Source organism: Natator depressus, chromosome 18, assembly GCF_965152275.1.
Source record: "Natator depressus isolate rNatDep1 chromosome 18, rNatDep2.hap1, whole genome shotgun sequence".
In the NCBI taxonomy this organism is placed as follows: domain Eukaryota; kingdom Metazoa; phylum Chordata; order Testudines; family Cheloniidae; genus Natator; species Natator depressus.
In genome coordinates, this window is record NC_134251.1 from 14,372,461 (window position 1) to 14,394,616 (window position 22,156).

Sequence of the window (22,156 nt, forward strand, 5' to 3'; positions counted from 1 at the left end):
CCTTAGGGCAGGTTGTTCCATAACTGCCCACCAGGGGAGTTTCTTGCACCTTCTTCTGATGTAGCTGATGAGGGCCACTGGTTGGAAGGAGGATACTGGGCGAGATGAACCATTGCTTGGCTGACCGTCCAGCAAATTCCTGTGTTCCTCATCATTCGTTTTTGTTAAGAGTACTGGGCGGGGTGGTGGTAAATTTTAATTGTGATGTTGGAACTGGACCAAGACCCAGAGTACTTGTGTCATGCAGGCTGCTTATGCATAAAATGGTGATTTAGAGGTGAAAGGCTTTCTCTCCCCTTACCCACCCCCTGAGCCATGATGCTGCATTTCCATGTGTTCCCCACTTCAACCTCTGGAAATGCAGAGGGAGGCTGGGTGTTTGCTGCTGGGGCAGTGGGGAGAGTGGTCTATCAGGCTCTTCCCCAGCCCTGAAGCAGGCATGAGGGGGAACTCTGGTGCAGTGTAGTGTGATGATGCACACCCGGGTTTTATCCTGGATTTGATGCTCCAGGACCTCCCTCTTCATTTCAGATCTACTCACTGTCAGCACTGCTGGTGTTGCTACCCCCAGTCACTGACCAGGACCCCACTGTTGTAGGCATTGTACAATCTGTTGCTAGATCTTTGTCAATGACTCATGCTGAATCAAACCCTGTGGAGGCAACTCTGTGAGATGATCTTGAGTGGGAGAAGGGAAGAGGGAGAAGCGAAAGGGGGAAGCAGACCTAGGAGGCTGGACAGTGTTCAGAGACTGGAGCTGGGGAACCTTTGACTGGAGGGCACTTGGCCTGGCTGCAGCTTTTTGAAAGTTGTAGGACATGCCCTTGCTGCATCCATTTTCCAGCCTCCTTGCATGGGTGTCAGATATTTAAATAGCTGTTGCATTTCTGGAAAGGTTCTCAGCCTGTGTGGGAGGGGTGTGTATGTGTAGCCATACACGTGCAGTGTGCACACACAGGCATGTGTAGAAAGTATGTTTTCATATTTGAAATTTGTAAAAAGAAATCTTATTCACATATATGACTATATACTATCTAGTCTTCTGGCTAATGCACAGGGCTGAGAATAAAGACACGTGAGGGTCTATTCCCAACTCTGGCACACACGTCTGGTGACCGTGGGCAAGCCTGTGTCTCAGTTTTCCCATCAGTAAAACGGGGATAGCATAATCTTAAGCACCTATGTAGTGCTCTTCAGCCCTGGATCTCAAAGCACTTTGCAAAGGCAGGAAAGAATTATCCCTGTTTTTACAAATGGGGAAACTGAGGCATGGAGAGGCGAATTGACTTGTCACACAGCAGTACAAGCACAGTACTAATAATTATGACAGGTTGGTGATGGCTAAGGGGTTAATGCAGGCAAAGCACTTTGAGCGCTTCATGGAAGGTGCTGCAGAAGTACAAAGGATGATGATTATAATACATACTCCAACAAACACCCTATTCCTTTATTCCAGTACATTCAATTCGGCTCTCTCTTGGCTTCCTCTGACACAGAGCAGTAGATAGTGGGTGTGAGGAGGGGGTTTCCTGTCTGTGTGTTTTCCAGTGTGTCATGCAGACAGTAGCAGAGGTTTCACTGCTGGGCTGGTGCAAGCGTGCAGAGGTAGGGTGCCCCGGAATTGTGTGTAGGCAGATGAGGAGAGGCAAGCCCAGCATGGGGGAAGGAGCCCAGCCTGGAGGCGGGGAATCTCCTGATGGTTAACTCTGTGGTGGGGTAGCACTCCAGAAAGAGTCTCTTACAATGCAGGTGGCTGTCTCATCTGTAACTAATCCACTTAGCGTTTTCATTGGTCGTCCTGGGCTGCTCTGGTCCCTCTGGTGGATAAATGCATCAAATAGAATAATTAGTAAAGTGTGGCACTTGCACAGCAATGCCCAGCTTGGAATGCTGTACAAACATCAGTTAATTACCGTGCTGTAATGATCTTGCCGGGGAGGAATTAATATCCCCGTTTTACAGGTGGGGGAAACTGAGTCAGAGCAGCTCAGGGCTCGTCTATATGGTCAATGGAACCAAAGCGGTTGTAAGTCACACTGCTAGTTATTTCGATGCAAGTCTGTATATAGATGCTTATTTCAGAATCACTGTGCCCTACGACTATGGCTCTGATCCCGTCTAGCATTTGCTATGTTTCTGTGCAATAGGGCATTCAGATTCTGAAATAACAGTGCGCACATGCTGCCTTGCACTGAAGTAACTTGAGGTGTGAACTGCAGCCCCCTTAGCTATTCCTGTTTTGTTTCCTGTGCGGACAACCTTCAGCGACTTGGCCTAAAGCGGGAGACTGCTCTCCGAGTTAGGGTTGAAAGATTCAGGCTCAGTGAGCTCAGCTTGAGAGCAGGAGCTCAGTGGGGAGGGGGGCGTTGCAGTGACCCCTGTTCCGCCTTACGTGAGGCGCCCCCCCCCTTAAAAATGAGTGAGAATCTCCAGCTGCAAATGGTGAGTGAAGCAGGAGGGATGTGACTGGATGTGACCCCAAGGAGCTTAGATGGGGTTTAGCATAACCCCCTTCCCACTAAGTAGCCCCTAGTGCACAGCCCTGTGCTGTCCAGAAAGGCTGCTGGGGCGGCCAGCTCTACCCTCCCTGCTGTAGCGATTGACTGATTTACTGCCTGACTCATTCCCCACCTCCCTTGAAACCTTTCCATGGAATTCCCCGCGTGTGCCCCAAGGCTGAGCTGCAGAAGCCCTCCCAGCGGGGAGCGCGGCCCACGCACTAGCCCAACCAAGGCAGATGTTTTTCATAGTCTGTTTGCAAGTGCCAAACCGCCGCCTCCCTTCAAACCTCCCCTCCCACCCACCCCCCAAGCTCTGGGCACTCTTGAGGCTCCAGGTAGGTGAGGGGGAGAGTAAGTGTTGTGCGAGACTTAACAGGACAGCAGGGATATGCAGGCAGCATGGGCTGGGATATGAATTCTAGCCAGTCAGCACTGCTGCAGCGGCGGGGCGGAAAGCAGACCCATGACTTACTGTTAACTCCATGGTTCTGTTGTTCACAGAGGTGCTGTGGGGGTCAGGGGAGAACAACATGATCTGGGCAAGAGGCTATGGGGAGGGTGGGGTGGAGCCTCTGCAGGCAAAACTTTTGCAACCCTGGCCTGTCCTAGGTCCTCTTCTGTGTGTGCGCCATGCCTTTTATGTGGGAGGGGGAGCTGTGTGTGACCCATCAATGGCTATTAGCCAAGATGCTCAGGGATTCAAGTTTGCAGCCTCCTGCTCTGGGTGTCCCTAAACCTTTGACGGCCAGGACTGGAGGACAGAGGCTGGATCACTCAGATTGCCGTGTGTTCATTCCCTCCAAAGCATCTGGCACTGGCCACTACTGGAAGACGGGATACTGGGCTAGCTGGATAATTGGTCTGACCCAATATGTCTGTTCGGGGGGGGGGGAGCAGGGTCAACTGTAGTTCTGATTAGTCCACCAGTTTGGGCCCATTATGGCCGCTATGGGCTTTGCCAAACTGGCCAGTGTCGCTCTGTCCCCCTAACCTTTGCCATAGGAAGATTTCCCTCCCCCAGTTCAGTGACTCTGCGACCACTTCCCTTCCCCCAAGCTGTGGCCCTGGATCCTATGGGCTAATTCTCATGGGACTACAGTAGTCTGTGTGCACGGGGCTGTGGCGTGTAGGGGCAGGGGCCCTGGGGGCATGCACTTAGAGTTAGGGAATGGGAGCCAGTTCTTGACATGCTGCACCCAGGTGGGTCTCTGCTGACCGCTGCTGCTTTAAACAGCCATGGCACAACCCCGGGGGCTGCTACTGTAGCCATGTGGGGTCGAACCTAGCAGGGGAGCTTGGCTATGGCTCTGAACTCTGGGCCTTACCCCCCTCTCCCCTGGCAGAGGGCAGGCATGGATGCTCGTAAACACTGGGCCCCAAGTGGGGAGGCCCTCCCGGCTCCAGCCCGCTCGGCGGAGGGTTCGCCGCCCCCAGCACCGGCCCAGTGCCTGCCCCCTCAGCCTGGAGCTGGGGGACCAGCCCCGGCTGCCTGTGCTTTGCCTGCCCTGCGGGGCCGCGCTGGGGCAGCTCAGCGGGGCGCGGGGGGTGCCAGAGGAGAGGCCCGGGAGCCCCGGCCGGGGAGCCGCAGGCGCGGGGCGCGCACCGGCAGCGCGGAGAGCGAGCGAGGGCTCAGGACGTGTCCGTCCCCCCACCCCGGGCAGGGCGGGAAGGCTCCGTCCCTCAACGCCCCCGGCCCGTGACACCATTTCCTCCCGCGGGCGCTGCAGCCGGCTCGCTCCGGGTGAGGAGAGCCCGGGCAGGGGCGCGCCGCAAAGACACCGAGGCGGCTCCCCCCCGCCCCGCCCCGCCGGGCCGCCCCGGGCCCGGGCTTCCTCCTCCTCCCCGCCGAGCCCCCGCCGCACCTGCCCGGCCGCCCGCCTTGGAGCGGGGGCGAGTCCGCGCCGGGGAGCCGGGGAGGCTGGGCCGGGCGGGGGGCGGCCGGCGGGCGGGGGCGGTGGGGCGGGTTTGGGGCTGAGCGGCCGCAGGCTCATGCGGGCTTGTCCCCCCCTTTCCTCCATCCTCCGCAGATCTGCTCCGAGCGCGGCAAGAGGCGGCGGCGCGGAACCCCGCGGCCATGGAGGCGCATCTGCCCGCGGCCGGCAACTCGTCCAGCCAGCGCCGGAAACAGGGGCTGCCCCAGCACCGCGACACGCACTTCCCCGAGAGGTACCGGCGGCGCGGCCGGGGGGAGGGGCCTACGGCGCCGCCCCGCCCCCTTCGCTTTGCTCCGCCCCCGGGGCGGGGCTTGCCGAGCCACCTGGGGACGCGGGCAGGTGGCTGGCCGTGGGGGGGCCGGGGTGCCCGTGGGGTGGGCACTGGAAGGGGTGGCTGGCCCCGCGGCCCGTCTGGCCATGGGGGGCTGGCTTGGGGCTGGGGGGTGGGCACTGGAAGGGGTGGCTGGCCCCGCAGCCCGTCTGGCCATGGGGGGATTGGCTTGGGGAGCTGGGGTGGGCACTGGAAGGGGTGGCTGACCGGTGGCTGGCCCCGCGGCCCGTCTGGCCATGGGGGGATTGGCTTGGGGAGCTGGGGTGGGCACTGGAAGGTGTCTGGGCCCCGCAGCCCGTCTGGGGATTGGCTTGACGAGGCCCTTGGTTTTCAGTTTTAATTTTGCTTAAAGTTTCCTGGGAATTTATGGGTGTTTATTGCAAAAAAAAAAAATATATAAGAGGGGGGTGGAAGTTGTTGCAGAAAGTGAACTTTTCTGGGTAAATATGGGGGATGGGAGGACAGAAAAAAGGAACAAATAGCGAAAGTGGGCGACGCCTCACGCTGCGTCCTCCACCTCTTCCACTTCCAGGCCTGCTCCAGAAGGAGAGATGGCAACTGGGTTACCAAGCTGCCATCCCTATGGAGGGAGCCAGGTCTGGGGAATTCTGGCACTTCTCTTTTTAGGACTCAGATACTGATGTACACATCCTCACATGCCTGGGTGTGTGTAACTTCCACTACGTAGCCATACTTTAACAGACAGTCTCATGTTTATACTTAGACTAATTTATTATGAACATAAACACATCTACCTAGTGTGATGTGTTGGATATTTTTTAACATAATCAGCATATTCATATACTTGAAATTCTGTACATGTAAGTTCCAGGGAAGTTTGTTAAAAATTGAATAATAATAATATTATTTAATAGCTTTTGTAAAACTCAGGATTTTTTTTTTTTTTTTTTTTGGCAAAAATCAGTAAAACCGAAAACAAAGGGACTTGTAGATTGATTAGGCATGTATGTGCCAGGTTGCGAGTCCATGTGAGTGCGTGCATGATGTGTGTCGTGTGGTTGCGTTGATGGGTGTGTGTCTTTGGGAAGTAAGTGTGTGGAAAGGGGGGATATGTGCATGTGTGACTTTGTGCTTGCATGTTTCATACATGTACAAGGGGGTCAGTGCATGTGCGGGTGTATGAGCTTGCATGCTGGTGTTTGCACGTTTCTAGGCATGGATGTGCTAGCTCATTACGTGTGTGTGTGTGTTTATGTGCTCTCATTTGGCGTGTGGGAATGGGGCTGATATGCATGTGTGCACATGTGCATTTCAGATCCTGGTTTGTGAGTCTCAGGCTGTTGGTAACATTCTGTCTAAATCTTGCCTTGGAATCCAGGAGTTCACGGTATCGTGTAACCTGTCCTTTTGGCACAGAACATGCTAAACTGTTTAAATTACAATTTTATAGCTGCCCCAGATAATAACAAAAGGGAACTGACACCCTGGGACAGACGCTGAGTGAGAGGGAATTTTTTTTTTGAAGGACAAGCCTTGGATGTGAGGCTTCTTTGCTCAGACAGTGCTGCTGGAAACTTGGTTTACCCAGATCATTTATCTCACTCTGTGTTATAAGATGTTCCCTCCATGAAGGAGTTCAGAGCGAAATTAAATTAAAGGCATCTTTGTTTCTTGCATGGATAGAGGAGAAATGAAGAGGCAGGAGATTGGACTGGCTGCCACAGGGGCTGACACCCTCTGGGGGGCCTGGAAAGTCTTTGGAGGGCTTCACTCTAGGCTTTGCTAATGGTCTTTCTTGATTTCTTGTTGCGGGTGAGTGGGAAGGAAACTGCAAATAATAATAGGAGTGCGTGTGTGGGGAAACTGGTTCTTTCAGCTCATATCCCTGGGGGAATCCTCTGCCCAGTGGCTCTCTGCGTGCAGGGACTGGGCGGTCCTGATAAACCTTTGTCCTACCAGCTGCACTTTGGCTAACCCATTCAGTACAGTCCAATACAGTCGATGCGTGCTGTAGACAGACCTGTCAGGAATGCAGCGATAGGCGCATTTCACTGCAGCCAATTGGTAGGAAAACTTCTCTGACTACGTGTGGCCTGGAAGGCTGCCAGGCCAGCCGGAAAACTGGCTGAGGAAGCGCTTATGGAAGGGTGTGTGTGTGCGCGCACATTGGAAGGGCAACCTAAAAATGCATGTTAATGGATCTCAAGTCCAGGATTTACCTGGAACTGCCAGGCAGGTGGAGAGAAGATAATGAAGCCCAAGCCAGAGTGTGTTAAATCTTGTGTGGAGAAAGTGTAATCCAGCGGGATTGCAAGTTAGGGAATCTGTGTGCTTTTTGGCAGTCATGGAGGGAGAGAGGTCTAGTAGTTAGATCAGGGGACCAGGAGTCAAGACTCCTTCCTGGGTTCTACTCCCAGCTATGGAAAGGAGTGCGGACTAATGATTATATTGGAGACTGGGAGTGAGGACTCCCGGGTTCTATTACTGGCTCTGACACTAACCTTTTCTGTGAACTTGGCCAAGTCACTTACCCTTTTTGTGCCTCGGTTTCCCCATCTGTAAGATGATGCCAATGCTCACTTGTAAAACAGGGTATGTTTAGTTACTGTCTGAAGGTCTTGAAGGTCCTCAGGTGAAAGGTGCAAGTAGTTGAGAGTCTTATCGCATGGAGTGAGAATTTCTGGGCCCACCTGCAACCCACTAGTTATCGGCATGTTTGCGCTGTAGATACTGAGACCACCACTTGTCTGAATTGATGGGTATAAAACTGAGGGGCTATATCCTTCCCTGGCCTATACACTCAGAAGCCTCGTTTACTTCAGTAGAATTGCCTAGTGAGTAAATCAGGGCAGTCCTTTATGCTGGATCTGTTTGCAGAGGTTGCCCCCAAGTGTCTGGGGCGGGTAGCTACCCGAGGAGCTTTGGGACGTTTTGTATGAAAAGTTTACACCGTGGGCCTAGCTGGACCTGGGCAGGTTTTCTATGCCCCTTTTCTTGTGTGCAAAGCACAGCTGACCCGACAGATTGATTGTATGCAGCCTTCTGGTCCTGTGAAGAGGGTGCAAGAAGGCTGTGTCTATGTGTGTTCTACCTGTTCCTTTGGCAAAGTTCTCAGGTGTGATAATCCTTTGTCAGCTGAGCTGAGGGATAATTGCGGGGGTCCTGCTGGGAGGCAGGCAGCTTCAGCTATGCCCTGTGGTCAGGGCTTACCAGGTCTGCTTCACATTGGTTCCCATGATCGTTATTTGTCCCCAGAGATCCTTAACCACTTGAGTGTTGCTTGGGGCCATCCTGCATCACGCTGCCCCCACTCATAACGGCTGTGTTTTGTGTTGCTTTATCATTGCACCGTGGAGGGCATTAGGCATGCCTGTAGAAGACAAGGCCACAGATTGCAGAGACAAAGCACTCGGAGGGTTAATCTCTCCTCCTCTCGCCCTCGCTGTTGGTCTTGGCCTCAGGTTTTGTATTTGACTGCTGTGGTCTCTGTCAATAAGATAAATCAAAATAGCCTTTGTGCTCCTTTAGCAGGAAGGGTGTGGAAAGTCTAAAAGGCAGCTGGCTCAGGTAGGCAGTGGAGGAGGAGGTGGAGGAAAAGGTGGTGGAAGGAGCTGGCTCGCACAGAGAAAACTGCAGGTGGATTGATGGTGTCTCTTTTCCTGGGTGCAGAGGTAATAATGCATGATGCGAGGAGATGTGAGCTGCTTGGTGTGGTGTTAAAATTCCATTTCAGCTTCCTGTTGGGAGCTTTGTGGGGATCAGGTCAGTTCACAAATATAGTGGCTTTGCTGGCGAGAAGAATTAGCCACTCAAGAATTCATCTATTAGTTATGGCAAGGGGGAAAAACCCAGCAACCCAGGTTTATTTATCAAGGTGGCACCACGTTTTTTGCAGAGGACCAATATTGAGACCTTTGCATCCAGTTGGGAAAGGTATATATTTGTAATTGTCAGGAGTGAAGAGGGTTGCGAAACGATTACTATGAGCTGATGAATGCTCAGGAAGATGGGTGGGGCTTGGTTTTTGTCCAAGCTAGAGAGTTTGGAATCTAGAGCCAGACTTTTCCAAGCTCCTGGGTGTTTGGTTTCAGGGCTTTGGTTCAGCTCATTCTAGAGATTCATAGCTGTTAATTACAAATCTAGATTCAGACCCAGAAGTAAAGGCTGCCCAGATCTGGGAGGTTTGTTTGTGAAGATGGGGTCTCTTATTGTGAAGATTGGTTAGTTGAATGTTACTAAAGGGCTTGGAAAAGTTTGGCTTTAGATTCCAAACTCTCTAGCTTATACACCCCCGCCCCCACCTTCATGATGCTATGCCCCATGTGAAATGGGATGGAAACCACCCTCTCTAGAGATGAGGGATTGTTTTTGGCTCTGTTTTGTGCACACTGAGTTTCTTGGGGGCTTGCTTGTTTTTGTTGGAGAGACATTTGGCTTCCCAGTTTTGTACACAGGGTGCTAGGCCCTCTGGTTTATCCTGTGGCACCTACCACTAGTCGCTATCTACATCCTTGTTTGAACAGAAGCTTCTTCATCAGACCAGGCTCTGCATATGTGTGTGCAATAAATGACCCATTACGTTCCAAGCAGAGCCCGCCAAACCTCAAATCTGAACCAGTCTTCAGAGGTGGAAGGCTAGTGCTTTCATCTGCTGCTCTGTCTATCCCCATTGGGCTTAGTGTTCTTTTCCGTCCACCTCCACCTTCTCCCTTCAGGGGTGGTCTCAGGAATTTGGCCCGGCTGCGTGATCGGGGAGGTTAGCATTCCCCTCTCTTCTGGAAAAATGTTTATACCCTGCATCTGAAGTGCATTGCACAGGTGATCAAAAGAAGGCTGGCCGATCTATAAACCATCTCTGCAGATGGATGAAACCAAGCGGTTTATGTGACACTTCAGATTCGTGTGTGTGTTTTGTGCTTGTGTGGAGCTGTACTTTGTTCAGTGGCTGTTAACACTGCACAGCATCAGAGACTTGGGGGGCATAATTCATTCTGGGGTTCCATTTATCATTTCCCAGAGAGCACATAAAATAATGGGGGGTGGAAGGTGGGCGGGAGCTGAGTTAATAAAGAATGGAGAAAAACCCCGGGTGCTGGGAAATGTGCCATGTGCAGTTCGAAGGGGGAAGGCTGAAAATCAGAGCACCCATCGGTAGCTCCTTGAATCCCGCTGGCGGGCCAGCTGGCCTTTGGTTAGCAGGTAGCTGTCAAACGCTGGGGCCAAACTCTGAAGTCCTTCCTCAGGCAAAACTGTCCTCAAAGGCAATGGAAGTTTTTCCTTAAAAACTTAGGGAGGATTTCAGGATGTGCCTCTTTCCCAATGCTGCTGCTACTGCTGACTTTAACTCTGGGCCAGGCCTGGCACCCCTCAGCTCCTGCATTCCCCCCTTCCTTCTCTTTATCTTGAAGGGCTTCCTTTTCTCATCTGTGTACCCAGGCCCTCTGTCGGGCTTTTTTGCACTCTAGCTCTCTCCTTTGCATGCCTCACCCCATTCCAATCCCTCCCAAGACTCAACCCCAGTGAACTCGGCATTCGTCGCTTTCTGGCCTGGTCTACGTCTGAGATTTACCCCTAAATTCAAACCAGTTTTCAAGCTGTCTGGGGCCATAGCCCAGACCAGGATCCAGGCGGCCTGGACTGGTTTGACTGAACTGATTTTAAAACCGGTTAGAATTTTCCCCAGCCCCTCCTTGTCTAAAGCCATTTCTATCATTCCATCATGTGGTACATGTCGTCTAGCTGGTGCATGTCTCCTTGTACCTGGAGACCCCAAACATGTTCTTCAAAAAACCCTTTTGGTTTATTTAGTTTCCTTCCCTGGTGGGCAGGAGTCTGTGGACGGGTTTTAAAACTGCCTGCTGCAAACCAGCCAAGAGCTGTGTGCCAATTGCCCATTACCTCAGGTTTAAAGTGTCTCTTCCTATCAGAAGCAAAGCAGAATAAAGTGGCGCTCTCGTGCATTTTTTCCCCCTCCCTCCTACCCTCTCTAAATTTATTTCCATGCCTTGCCACTTTCAATCTGTGTTTCCTGACCCTCTCAGTTCACCAGTCTCAGCTCCTGTAAGCCTGCAGCTCTGGATTTGGGAGGACGAGATGGGGTTAATATGGAATGCTTGGTTTTAACAGTATAATGTGTAACCCCATAATGACTTTAAATATTGATTATTTGAAGGCCATTAGCGCTTATTGTTAAAGAAAAGTCAATACTTTTTAAGCCTTGTGAACCATTTGTCTCCTGTTAAAGGACATATCAAATTTAGCAGCATGCAGTGCAAATCCCCTAATACCCTACACACAAGCCTCCAGCTGGCATCTATGGTTTTTTTTTTTTTTTTTTTTTTAAAAAGAGGAGAAAGATGCTGTAACAATGCATGCAGAAGTGCTCTCTGTAAAACAAGCACGGGGCTTAACAAATGTAATTGGCAAGGGCTAGGTTCAGGTTCTCAGGGGACAGGGCTGTTACTCAGTGGTTTCTCAGTCCTTACTCCAGTGGGAATATTACCTGAGTAAAGGCTGAGGTGTAACTGAACAGGGATCTCAGGATTTGGCCCAAGGTTTTTATTTTCAATGTATGTGTTTCAATGGGAGCTCTGTATGCAAGGTGGCCTTGCTTATTGGCTTGGCTATGGACTCTTTCACCCCTGAGTCACTGATTCAGTATAATTCACTACTCTCTGGCCTGTTTAGACATAAGTGGTGGACCTCCCTCTAGGAGGTCTCCATATCCCCAAATCTGCCAGTACAATTGGTGTTAATTAGCACGCTTGCTGCCGTTCTTAGCTAGTCATCTCTCACTCTTGCAAGTGGCCCTTCGGGGTCAGGACTGGCGCCCAGGGCACATGGGAGGTTGCGGTGCCACGCCGTAGTTTGTGAGTACAGAGAGGATTGGGTTAGGGTAAGGGAGGGTTCACAATGGTGCTCCTCAAGAGCACAGCGTTCATTGCCGTAAGGTGTCACGCTTCCTGACTTGCTTTGTGCCGAGGGCCCATTAAGAAATGAGGACAGCAGTGCACTGGCGGGGATGTTTCTTGGGCACCGTCTCCCAGTAGATGTGTGACGTCCTTCCTGGTATTTCCAGTTCGTTAAGGAGATACTAAACGGTGATCTCGCTATGGGGGCTCTGCTCCCCGATCATATGCATCGCACGTGTGATCCATGGAACTGCACCAGGGTGGACGCTACCTTCCTGATTACTCCAGCTGCAGAAGCTTGTTTTGCAGCATTAGATATTGTGAAGGTGATGGGGGGGTACGTGCACTGTACTGCCCTGCCCCTTAGCCCAGTTTTGCAGACTAAGTGAGCTATGGGCACGTAGGTATGTGACTCCAGTTCACCTTTGGCTCAGGAGTGGATGACAGCTGATGCATAGAGTTGCGGCAAAGGAGAAGGGCTGTGATGATTCAGGCCAGGTCTGTCCAGGAAGTCTGGAACCTCTGACTTCCCAGCTCTGATTTCAGAGTAGCAAAGCTGGTTGCATAGCGGTACTAATAATGGGCGCGCCGATTGGGTCACAGTTCTTTCTCTCTGACCTCGCCCTGCTCCTCCTTCCCCTCTGTGGGTGTGGCTTTCAGCCCACTGCCTAGCCCTAGCCCTTACTTACGGCCACAGACTCGAAAAACTCTGCAGAGTTCTGTTTACATTGCAAATGCTGCTGTTGTCTGGCCACCTCGCCTGACAGGACTAAAGCACTGTTTTGTGGCGTAGACAGGGCTCGGCCCTGTTTTTAAAATCTTTGGGCTTGTTCCCTGACTCAGTTGCGTTTGTAGCGTAGACAGGACCTGCTTCCTCTAGCTGGAAGGACCCCCCAAAGCTTACCCCACAGAGCCCTCTACAGCCTCTCCTTTAACATTTCCCTGTAACTCCTGTGGCCTGGCTTGCCTTGTAAGTTCAGATAGCAGCACCCTCAGGTACCGCAGGAACAGCTCCTCCCTCCTTCCCCAGGATTATTTCTTACCTCCATACCTCACACTGGCCAGCCCACGGTCGCAGGCGATCAGCGTGCCCGTAAAGGAAAGGAAGTGGGCCTGTTGCATGGCTTCTGGAACCGAGTGCATGATACAGAATGGGAACGAATGGAAAACAGCTAAGGGCAGGCGAAGGCCTCCGAGATCGAAGCTCGGCCCTGTAACGTGACATTGTGTGGCTGCGGAAGTGAGGGGCCTTTCATTTTGTAGTGCACAGCCCTGATCCCCACGGAGCCCTTCTTCATCCCTCTCGCATAGTGTCTCTTGCCAGCTAAAAGCAGGCGCCCCACGGCTCCCTTTGTTTCTAACCTTTCCTTGCGAGCTCTTTGTGCAGCCTGCACCTGGGGCTTATGCGTGGTGCTGGCGCCTAGTCAGACTCCCCTCTCCTGTGTTTATAAAAGGCAGGGAGGCCGCGCAATAGTTAAAAGCTACTTGATTTCCTAAATTGCTTCTTATAAAACGAACAGCACGTCTGCCAGGCTCGTCTCCCCATGATTACGGCTAATTACGATCGAACCGACACCTCCTAGCCCCCGTCATGCCGCTTTAATTGTCCGTTATTCATCTGCAGGCTGTCCGGGGTGGCAAAGCACTTGGCAGCCCAGCGACCGAGGCCTCAGCTAATTGTGAGGCCTCAGGGATTAGGGCAGGTGATTACACACTTCATGGTGTAATTACATAAGCATCGCTTGGCTGCTGCCCCGGCACTGAGCCGAAGGTCACGCGCTGCGTTACCTGAGATTAATTGGAGCTGCCACTGAAGCGCGAGGCGCTGGCGGAGCGGTTATACGATTAGCATTAACATTTCAACAGCGACGGATCGATCTGTGGCTCTCCTCCAGACACAGCGAGCTGTGCAATTAGTTTAGAGGAGAGCGGGGGGGGGGGGGTGAAAGGAGAGACAGACAGAAAAGGAGGGGCGGGGAAGGGCAGGAGACAGATAGACTAAAAGAGTGAGGGGAGAAAAGGAAGAGACAGGCGGGGAGGCAAAGACAGATGGGAATGGGTGGAGGCGGGGAGAGGGACGTCTGATTCAGGGAAATATTTCAATCCATCCCGTTTTGGATCTGCGTGCGTGTCGCAGCATTGGTGCTGGCTGATGGAGGGATAGAGCCGTTTCAGGGAGATCTAGGGAGAGGAGAAGGAGACACTCCGCCCCCCTTCCCCTGCTGTTGGAACAGGTTTTGGAAATCTGGCGAAGCACAAAAAATGGCCATCGGCTGTAGCTGTATAACCAGAGTGATAACTCCTCCCCAGCAGTGCTGGGGCAGGGAAACCCCCCTCAACACGCACACACATCCCGCTCCTTCGGTTCAAATGCTTTGTGTGGGTGCTTGTGCATTGCACTGTCACACACGCGCTCATCACACTCCCCACCTCCGTCCCCTCCTGAAGTCGTTTTTGCGGGAAGATGTTGTAAAATGAAAATAAACAGCACAGTGCCTGGCTTTGCCTTTCGATGCCCCGGTGAAGGTAATAATGTTCTAAGTGGCCATCAAAGGGAATTAAGAGACGCGCAGCCGGAAACCAGAGATTTGCTTGCAGGCTTCCCAGGCAGATTTGACTAATGGAAGAGACCTTGGCTCCTATTTGCTTCCTGTGGGCTTTACCTGGCCTGCTCTCTGGTTGTGTCTCCTCCCCCTACCTTCCACTTCGGTTACTATTAGCTAGAGTCGGGCTAAGGCCAGTGTGCTGTATTGTCATCCTGCATCACATTGAGGCATGGGACCCCACCCTGGCTCTGCTGAGGCACCTCTCCGCTCACCCGCAGCGCCCCCTACTATGTCAACCCTCTCTCCGGCTTTGCCAACCCACTTCAACACTCACCTGCAGCAGGCCCCACCAGGGCTCTGCCAATGCACCTCGCCTCCGACCTGCAGCAGCCCCTTGTCTCCAGAGAAGAGGCTGCCAGTCGTACCATGCAGGGCAGGGGTTGGATAACCGTTAGGGTCCTCACTGAGACCCCCACCCCCAAAAGTATAAAATATCTTTTCACTCGTAATGTAGTCCAGTTTTAACCGAGGTTTGCTGAGGTGAAAGACGAGTGCTTGCATGGTGCTGTCTTGTGCACCCCTTGCCCAGCCAACTCCCAGCGTATGTCGCAGCGGAGCCAAATCTCTCGGTGCGGGAAGCTGGGAAGCAGGTGGGATCTGTTTCATTCCCCTGCGTACAGATTTGTATCGTCTGCTCCTCTTTTATCCCCTTCGTTTTTTTTCTTTATCAAGTTTTGCAAATAAGAACGAAATTCAACCAAAAACCTGCCAGCACGGATAGCCTCCAGATTCTCCATTCGCGCCGCGGGTCAGTTCTGGGAACGAGTGAGATAGCAGCGGGTATGTGGGTAACAAAGGAGCCAATGCTGGGAGCCGCTGTGTCCATCTCCTCCCCACCTTTGACACCTGGATACTGTGAGCTCCCCCACCAAACTTCCATTCACATCAGGGCCTGTGAGATCCTGAGTGTCTGCGCTTGGCTCCGTATGGGTGCTGGCCCCATGAGCATCAATGACACTCAGCTCAGTGGGGACAGAGGGCTCACGTCCCCTGTGAGATTGGGGCGGATGGTGTTGGTGGCTGCTCAGTGGGAAAGGAATGGGCAACTCCTGGCCTGACCCTCCTCCGCTCTGCTTTGTTTTAATTCATCAAATGTTGTGTTTTCTTCACTCTGTGGCCGTCACAAAGCAGCAGCCTCTGTGGGGCCGGAACAGCTGGCTGGGAAACCCATGGTCAATGGGAATATCGGAAGCTTTTGGAGGAGCAGGGCAGGAGAGGGAATGGCAGAGCCAACTGTCTATCAGAGTGCAGCATTTGCACACCCACGTGCTGGTGTGAGCACCCGGGTCCAGCCAGCAGGAGTCTCACGGCGAACTCCTTTGTCTCAAGGCAAGCAGAGTTTTTGAGCCATCTGTGTAGCATCCTGGAGAGCATTCCTTCTTGGTCACTCACACAGCAAGTGTGGGCCTGCTGCTCGGCTGCATCTATCTCTAGGGGGATCTATCTCTGATCGCTCTCTCTCTGCCCTTAACTCGGGCACAGCTCCCGTTGGCTTCAGGGAGAGTTTTGGCTACAGCCCATTCTGTAATGTAATGTCCTTGGGGCTTTTACAAACCAGTAAGACACAGCTTCTGTCCCGAAGACCTTATAGCCCAGCTCAGGCACGTACAAACAAGGGAAAGGGGTGCAATTATTGTGTGTGTGTGAGAGAGAGAGAGAGAACAGATCTAAAGAGAGGGACCACTGTGCATGAGACAGCAGGTGCATTTACGGGGTGGCATGCTGTTGAGCAATGAGGAGTCAGGTTCTAATGGTGGCAGTTTGCTGGCAGACCAGCCTGTATCAATCTCACTTAGAAAGTGGCTGAGCTAGAGGCTGTCCTTTAACATGCAGGTGTCTTTGTACAGGTGTGCCCCAGCTGTGCTTGAGGAGGGGTGTGTGTGTATGTCAGAGAACATACAGCCCAGCATGCAAGCGTGCCCACTGAGCTAAGCTCACACTTGGATTGCTGCGATCAGCACCGAGCAGTGCTAAATCTCTACATCTCTTCCATTTTCTTTAGGGACATGTCCCACCCACCGCCTCTGCTGTCACCCCAGAATGCCCCCCACATTGCGCTAGGGCCTCACTTGAGACCTCCCTTCCTGGGGGTGCCTTCAGCTTTGTGCCAGACGCCAGGTGAGTGTGCGGGTGATGGTACACGCGGTGGGTGGGAGGAGAGGGCTGTGTTGTAGCTCGTTGCCACTGCCCTGCCTTGGGAGCATCCCAGAGCTGCACCACCCCAGTGGATGCACTGGTGGGTGCTTTGCCCTCTCCCATGGCTTCCGAATGCACCTCATGTGGCCATTCAGCTCCTCTGGCCCGTATAGAAGGGAGCAGGCCATGCCATCTCCCTGGTCCCTTTGGTGTGTCTAGCCCCACAGTAGTGCTAGCAGAGAGCAAGACCTGCCTCACAGGGGGACGGGACAGGCTCCTTGCACCCCCTGTGCAGTAGGCAGCCGCAGCCTGGTGCAGAGAATGGGGGATATGTGCCTACTGCATTGTGCAGCCTGAATGAGGCGGAACAGCAGAAATGGAATCAGCTACGAAGTCACCCTGTGGGAGCATTACAGGAAACCTTTTGGCATAGCTAGGGTCTTGTGAGCCGCAGGAAATCACATCTGTGTTGCTCACTGGGATTGCAGCAAGGACATTTCCCCCATCGTGGAGAGGGATCTCTCAGAGAGAGCAGTTCTGTGGCCCTTCACTGCACAGCTGGCCCCGCAGAGAGTGAGTGCTGTGTAACCCTGCATCTGTCATGCTTTCCCCTGCCCACAGGTTATGGGTTTCTGCAGCCGGCACAAGCAGAGATGTTTGCACGGCAGCAGGAGATGCTGCGGAAACAGAATCTTGCCAGGTATGGAGTGCTGCCCCAGAGGAGCTCCCTGCATCTGAGCCTGTCTGTCCTGCGGGCTAGATTTCCATCCCCTTTTGGCCTTCTTCCTCACCCCAGCCAGAATAGGGTGTGACCTTGGTGCATATGGGCAGCCCTGGGGAAGGAAGCCCTCCCTCTCCAGGACAGGTACAGCATAGGCAGCAAGAGTGCAAGCTTTCCCCCCGCAGGTAGAGGGCCTAGTTCGGCCCTCACGCCCATCCAGTGCTTGGCGTCTCTGTTGAGACTACCATTGTGCAGGTGGTTTTTCTGATTGGAACCCCTTGGACGCAGCCTGAGACTGCCAGACTCATGACACTCAGGCATCTAAGGAGTGAGAAGGTGAGAGCTTGCGGTGATGCCTGCTGGGTTTGAACCCGTGACGTAGAGGTGAAAGGCTCTGTATCCCATTACCAGCACCTCCCAAGCAGCCAGCCCTGCTCCTAGGAACTTGACAATGAGCCGGTTCGCACAGGGGAGGACAGTGGCGGATGGAATCCGGACTCCCTGCCTTGAATTGTGCAGCAGAAATAGTGCAATGTCAGAGGGAAATTAACTGAAACAATATAAGGGTGTGAAAACCACCGGCACACCAAACTCGGCCTTAGACCCTTGAGCTCCGAAGCTGCAGCTGCTAGTGAATGAGGAGTTGACCTTCAAACCCAACTCATTTTTCTCTCCCTGTTTAGGCTTGAGATGTCGGCCGAGATCATCCGCCAGAAGGAGCTGGAGAATCTCCATCGGCAGAGGCTACTGGCCGGCGACCCCCTGAGCCTGCACCCAGGCTTACCCCAGGACCACCCGGCCTTGCGTAATATGCACGACATCCCCGAGGGGCACCCTCTGCGGGACGAGCTCTCGCGGAGGAACGCCATGCTCGTGCTCCGGCACAACAACACGCCGCTGCTGTCGCTGAACCACGGGGTGCCCAGCACCACCCCGCCCAAGGAGCAGGGCCGGAGGGGGAGCCGGAAATCAGTGCACCACCGGGCTGAGCCTCCGGGCCTGCACGAGGCCAAGGAGCTGGCCGAGCCCCGGGCGCGGGATGGCGTGCCTGACTGCAACGATGAGGAGATGAAAGACTCGGAGAGCGATGCTGAAGTGAGCGACGAGAAGCCGGAGAGCCTGAAAGCTGAGAGCAGCAGCTCAGCCAGTGAACTCAAAGAGTGCAAAGAGACAGGCAAGGTCTACGAGGGGGCCAAGGAGCTGAGTGAAGTGGCTTCCGGCCAGAATGCCCCCTGCAGCTCCTCAAGCACTGAGTCACCCAGCCACCTGCTCGGCCAAGGCATCAATAAAAATGAGGTGAAATACCTCCCTCCGGCCTCCATCCCACCACCTCAGCCGCTGCCCTTCGGATTCCCTTATACGATGAGCCCCTATTTCCACGCAGGTAGGTGAGAGCCTCATAGCTATGGGGGGAACCGGCATGGGAGGGGGTCTTGGCAGAGTATCGGTTTTACAGGATGTGAAGAATGGGCCTGCTAGTCTATTCACGGTGCATCCGTCTCTGTGGGGTTTGAGCATCTACAGTTAAAAAAAATGAATGTCAGGGGCCCGGCTTGAAACAACAGAACTCAGAGGTCATAAAGAGACCACTAATTAACCCAGAGATGGTACAAGGCTGGGGTGAGCCACAAACCCGTGAGAAGGGAAAAGGGCAAATACTAGACCAAGGTAAAAGTGGACCTCGGATGGTGCAGCAGTTAGGAAGAACGGCCACACTGGGTCAGACCAAAGGTCCATCTAGCCCAGTATCCTGTCTTCCGACAGTGGTCAGTGCCAGGTGCCCCAGAGGGAATGAACAGAGCAGGTAATCATAGAGTGATCCATCCCCTGTTGCCCATTCCCAGCTCCTGGCAAACAGAGGCTAGGGACACCATCCCTGCCCATCCTGGCTAATAGCCATTGATGGACCTATCCTCCATGAATTTATCTAGTTCTTTTTTGAACTCTGTTATAGTCTTGGCCTTCACAACATCCTCTGGCAAAGAGTGCCACAGGCTGACTGTGCACTGTATGAAGAAACACTTCCTTTTGTTTGTTTTAAGCCTGCTGCCTATTAATTTCATTTGGTGACCCCTAGTTCTTGTGTTATGTGAAGGAGTAAATAACACTTCCTTAATTACTTTCTCCACACCAGTCATGATTTTATAGACCTCTGTCATATCCCCCCTTAGTCGTCTCTTTTCCAAGCTGAAAAGTCCCAGTCTTATTAATCTCTCCTCATACGGAAGTGGTTCCATACCCCTAATCGTTTTTGTTGCCCTTTTCTGAACCTTTTCCAATTCCAGTGTAGCTGAGATTCAAAGTGGGAGACCATAAATGTGACTGAAGGAGAATTCTTGCCCCCTTGGGTATGTAAGTGTGCATGATTGGAAGCTGTGGGCTGAGCAGTTGATGCTGAGGCGTTTGACTGGGTATTGGCAAAGCTAATGATACGGTGATAGGAAAAATGCCATGCTGTGTTGGGCTGTATGGAGAAGCATGACGTCCTCACAGAGCAGAGGGGATCGTCTATGCGGAGTTGGCTGGACCTTATTTGGAAGCCTCGGTTCAAGGCAGACATTGATAAATCGGAGAGGGCTTCAGGGCAGGGCAGCAAAGATGATTAAGGGCTTGGAGGGATTGACCTGCGAAGGAAAAGGCTAGAAGAATTAAATATGTATAGCTGGGCTAAAAGATAACCAGGCTTGTGGAGAGGTGAGATCCAGGAGCCACCTCTCAGTATTTGAAGGAGGTGCAAGGATTGTCTGGGGTACTGTAGGAGACATGCCCAAATGCAACAGGACAGAGATGAGCAAGGGAAAGCTTTTTAGGGTGAGCAGCTGAAAAATAGACCCATGGGACAATCTCCCAAAGCCCATTGCTCGAGGTACAGTTCAGCATACTGCTCAGGAATGTACTGGAGGAAGCAGTCCTCTCTGGCAGCTGGTTTGGGGCAGCCTGGAGTATCTGCTAGGTCTTCATCGTCTCTACATTCCCTGTATTTCCATAGTTTGATGAGAGGGAAATATAGAATTAAGGCTGGAGCTCCCTCCGTCCCATTGTGCCTGGGGCATCTCCGAATGCCAGGCAGCATTACCTCCTGCATGTGGATCCATACCTTTTGGACAGAGATTCAGAAGCTCCCCAAAACAGTGATTCCACCTCCTTGGCCAGCCTCTTGCCCTCGAAAGTCATATGTTGTCACCTGATTGTGTTCCCATGGCAACCCCCTGTATACCTCAGAGATATCTCTGATGTGTTGTTAACTTTAAGCTTCAGGAGGAAACTCAACAGAGCTGGGGCTGTGGATTTACCCCAGCTCTCTGCAGATAGGAAGGAGCGTGTCAGGACAAAGCGGAAGGGTATGCATGTAGAGACGGGTGTATTGATACTTAGGTCATCATCCCACCAAGAGGCATCAGGGTCGGTGACTCCCTCCCCCCTCGCCCCCCCAGCTATACGTCCTCCATCAGGAACATCAGCTTTGTCCACAGCAAGAAACCGCAGCTCCTCTGTGGTTATTGTCATGTGCCCGGCTGACCCCTGTTCCGGCAGAGAGGGGGATGGGTTTGGTGAACCCTTGCCCCCGCGACCTTCCGATGCCTTTCCGAAGGAGAGGGGCCGGTTGTTTGGAATCCAACCGGTCTCCCCCCCTGCAAGGTTTAACGGGGTCACACACGTGTGATAGAGCCGTCACTGAGGTGACTGCCAGCCGCGGGAAAGCACGTTCTCTCTGTCCTGTGTACGGCTCTTAAAATGGGCTCTGCATCCTGCAGCATGTGGAGGGAGGGGCCCACCACCAACTCACTGATGCAACACGCAGACCCATGAGTAAAGGACGTCCCAGGGCAAGGTGGGACTTGAACTGCTAGCTCAACCCAGAACCAAAGAGATGCATAGTCTAATGCCTTAGTTGAGCAATTAGGAGCTAGATGCTGCATCCTGTGAGAGTTGGGGGGGTGCGGGGAGGCCTCCTTCTTTATAAATGAATGAACTGGGCAGGATGAGTGCGGCTGCCGTTCACATGTGGGCCATTCGGGAACACCATCCAGCCAGAAGAAGGAAGCAATTTCTCTGACAGGCAGGTGGCCAGGATAACTATCCCTACTGCTTCCAACAGATGAGGCTTCCTCGTGGGAGCCTTCCCCTCGCAGTCATTTAAAGGGGGATACATGGTTCTGTGCTCTGGCCACCCCATGTGCAACCCTACAGAGCAGGGTGTGGATTGCAGTCGGGAGTCCACCCCCATCAAACTATCAGAAACTAGAATGTGCCCTGTATTATTACTACTTATGATCAGGGCCCCGTTTAAAGTGACCCATCCTCTTTCTCAGGCTCCTCCGGTTTCGGGGACCATTGCTGTGTTCGATTGCAAGAGGGTTCCCTGGCTTTCAGCTGGCACCCCGTGTATTATTATGAAAGCTGCGATTGGTGTTGCCTCAGCGGCCCCAGCTGAGATCAGGACCCTGTTGTGCTAGGCACTGGTCAGACACATAGGGCACATCTCTACGGAGAGTTAGCACACGACAGGCTGGGGAGTAAATCTACAACCCTCTACTCTGCCACTTTCTACCTGGCCGTATGGACCCTGTACTACCATTTCCGTAGTGCAGAAACAGCAGTAGATCAGCGTGCACTATGGAACTTTTAGTGCACGGTAGCAGGGGCCACGTAGTGACTGTGTGCGTGGCAAGCGCGGCGCTGTAGATTTACACCCTAGCTTGCCGCACAGTAAGTGGCCATATAGACGAGCCCATAGGAAGAGTCTATCCACATAGACAAGACAGATCAAGGGTGGGGGGAGGCAAACTGAGGCCCAAGGCCACGCTGCAGGTCAGCAGGGGAGTTGGGAATAGAACTCATGTCTCCGGAGCCCCTGGGGCAGTGTCCTGGACCGTGCGATCTCTCACACGTCTTTATGCTACAGGTGTTTTGGGGTGCTTTGATTAACCCGGGTCCGAGTAGCATGACCACAGATTGCCCAACAAATGGCCAGACTTGGCCCCAGGAGGAGTTTGTGCCTGAGGACAGAAAAACAGACATTCTCTTCACTCTTTCCTGTCCATGGGCTACTCT

General features: G+C 53.0%; 1 protein-coding gene across 2 annotated transcripts in view; it reads left to right on the forward strand.

Annotated features, from left to right (window-relative positions):
• The window catches only part of SAMD11 (sterile alpha motif domain containing 11), a 180,097-nt gene that overhangs the window by 143,146 nt on the left and 14,795 nt on the right, over positions 1-22,156 (forward strand). For both annotated transcript variants that reach the window (XM_074975450.1, XM_074975451.1), the window contains exons 8-11: positions 4,529-4,667; positions 16,247-16,362; positions 17,002-17,080; positions 17,785-18,485. In XM_074975450.1, coding sequence (XP_074831551.1) covers positions 4,529-4,667; positions 16,247-16,362; positions 17,002-17,080; positions 17,785-18,485 — 1,035 coding nt within the window. The remainder of the gene's footprint in view (positions 1-4,528; positions 4,668-16,246; positions 16,363-17,001; positions 17,081-17,784; positions 18,486-22,156) is intronic.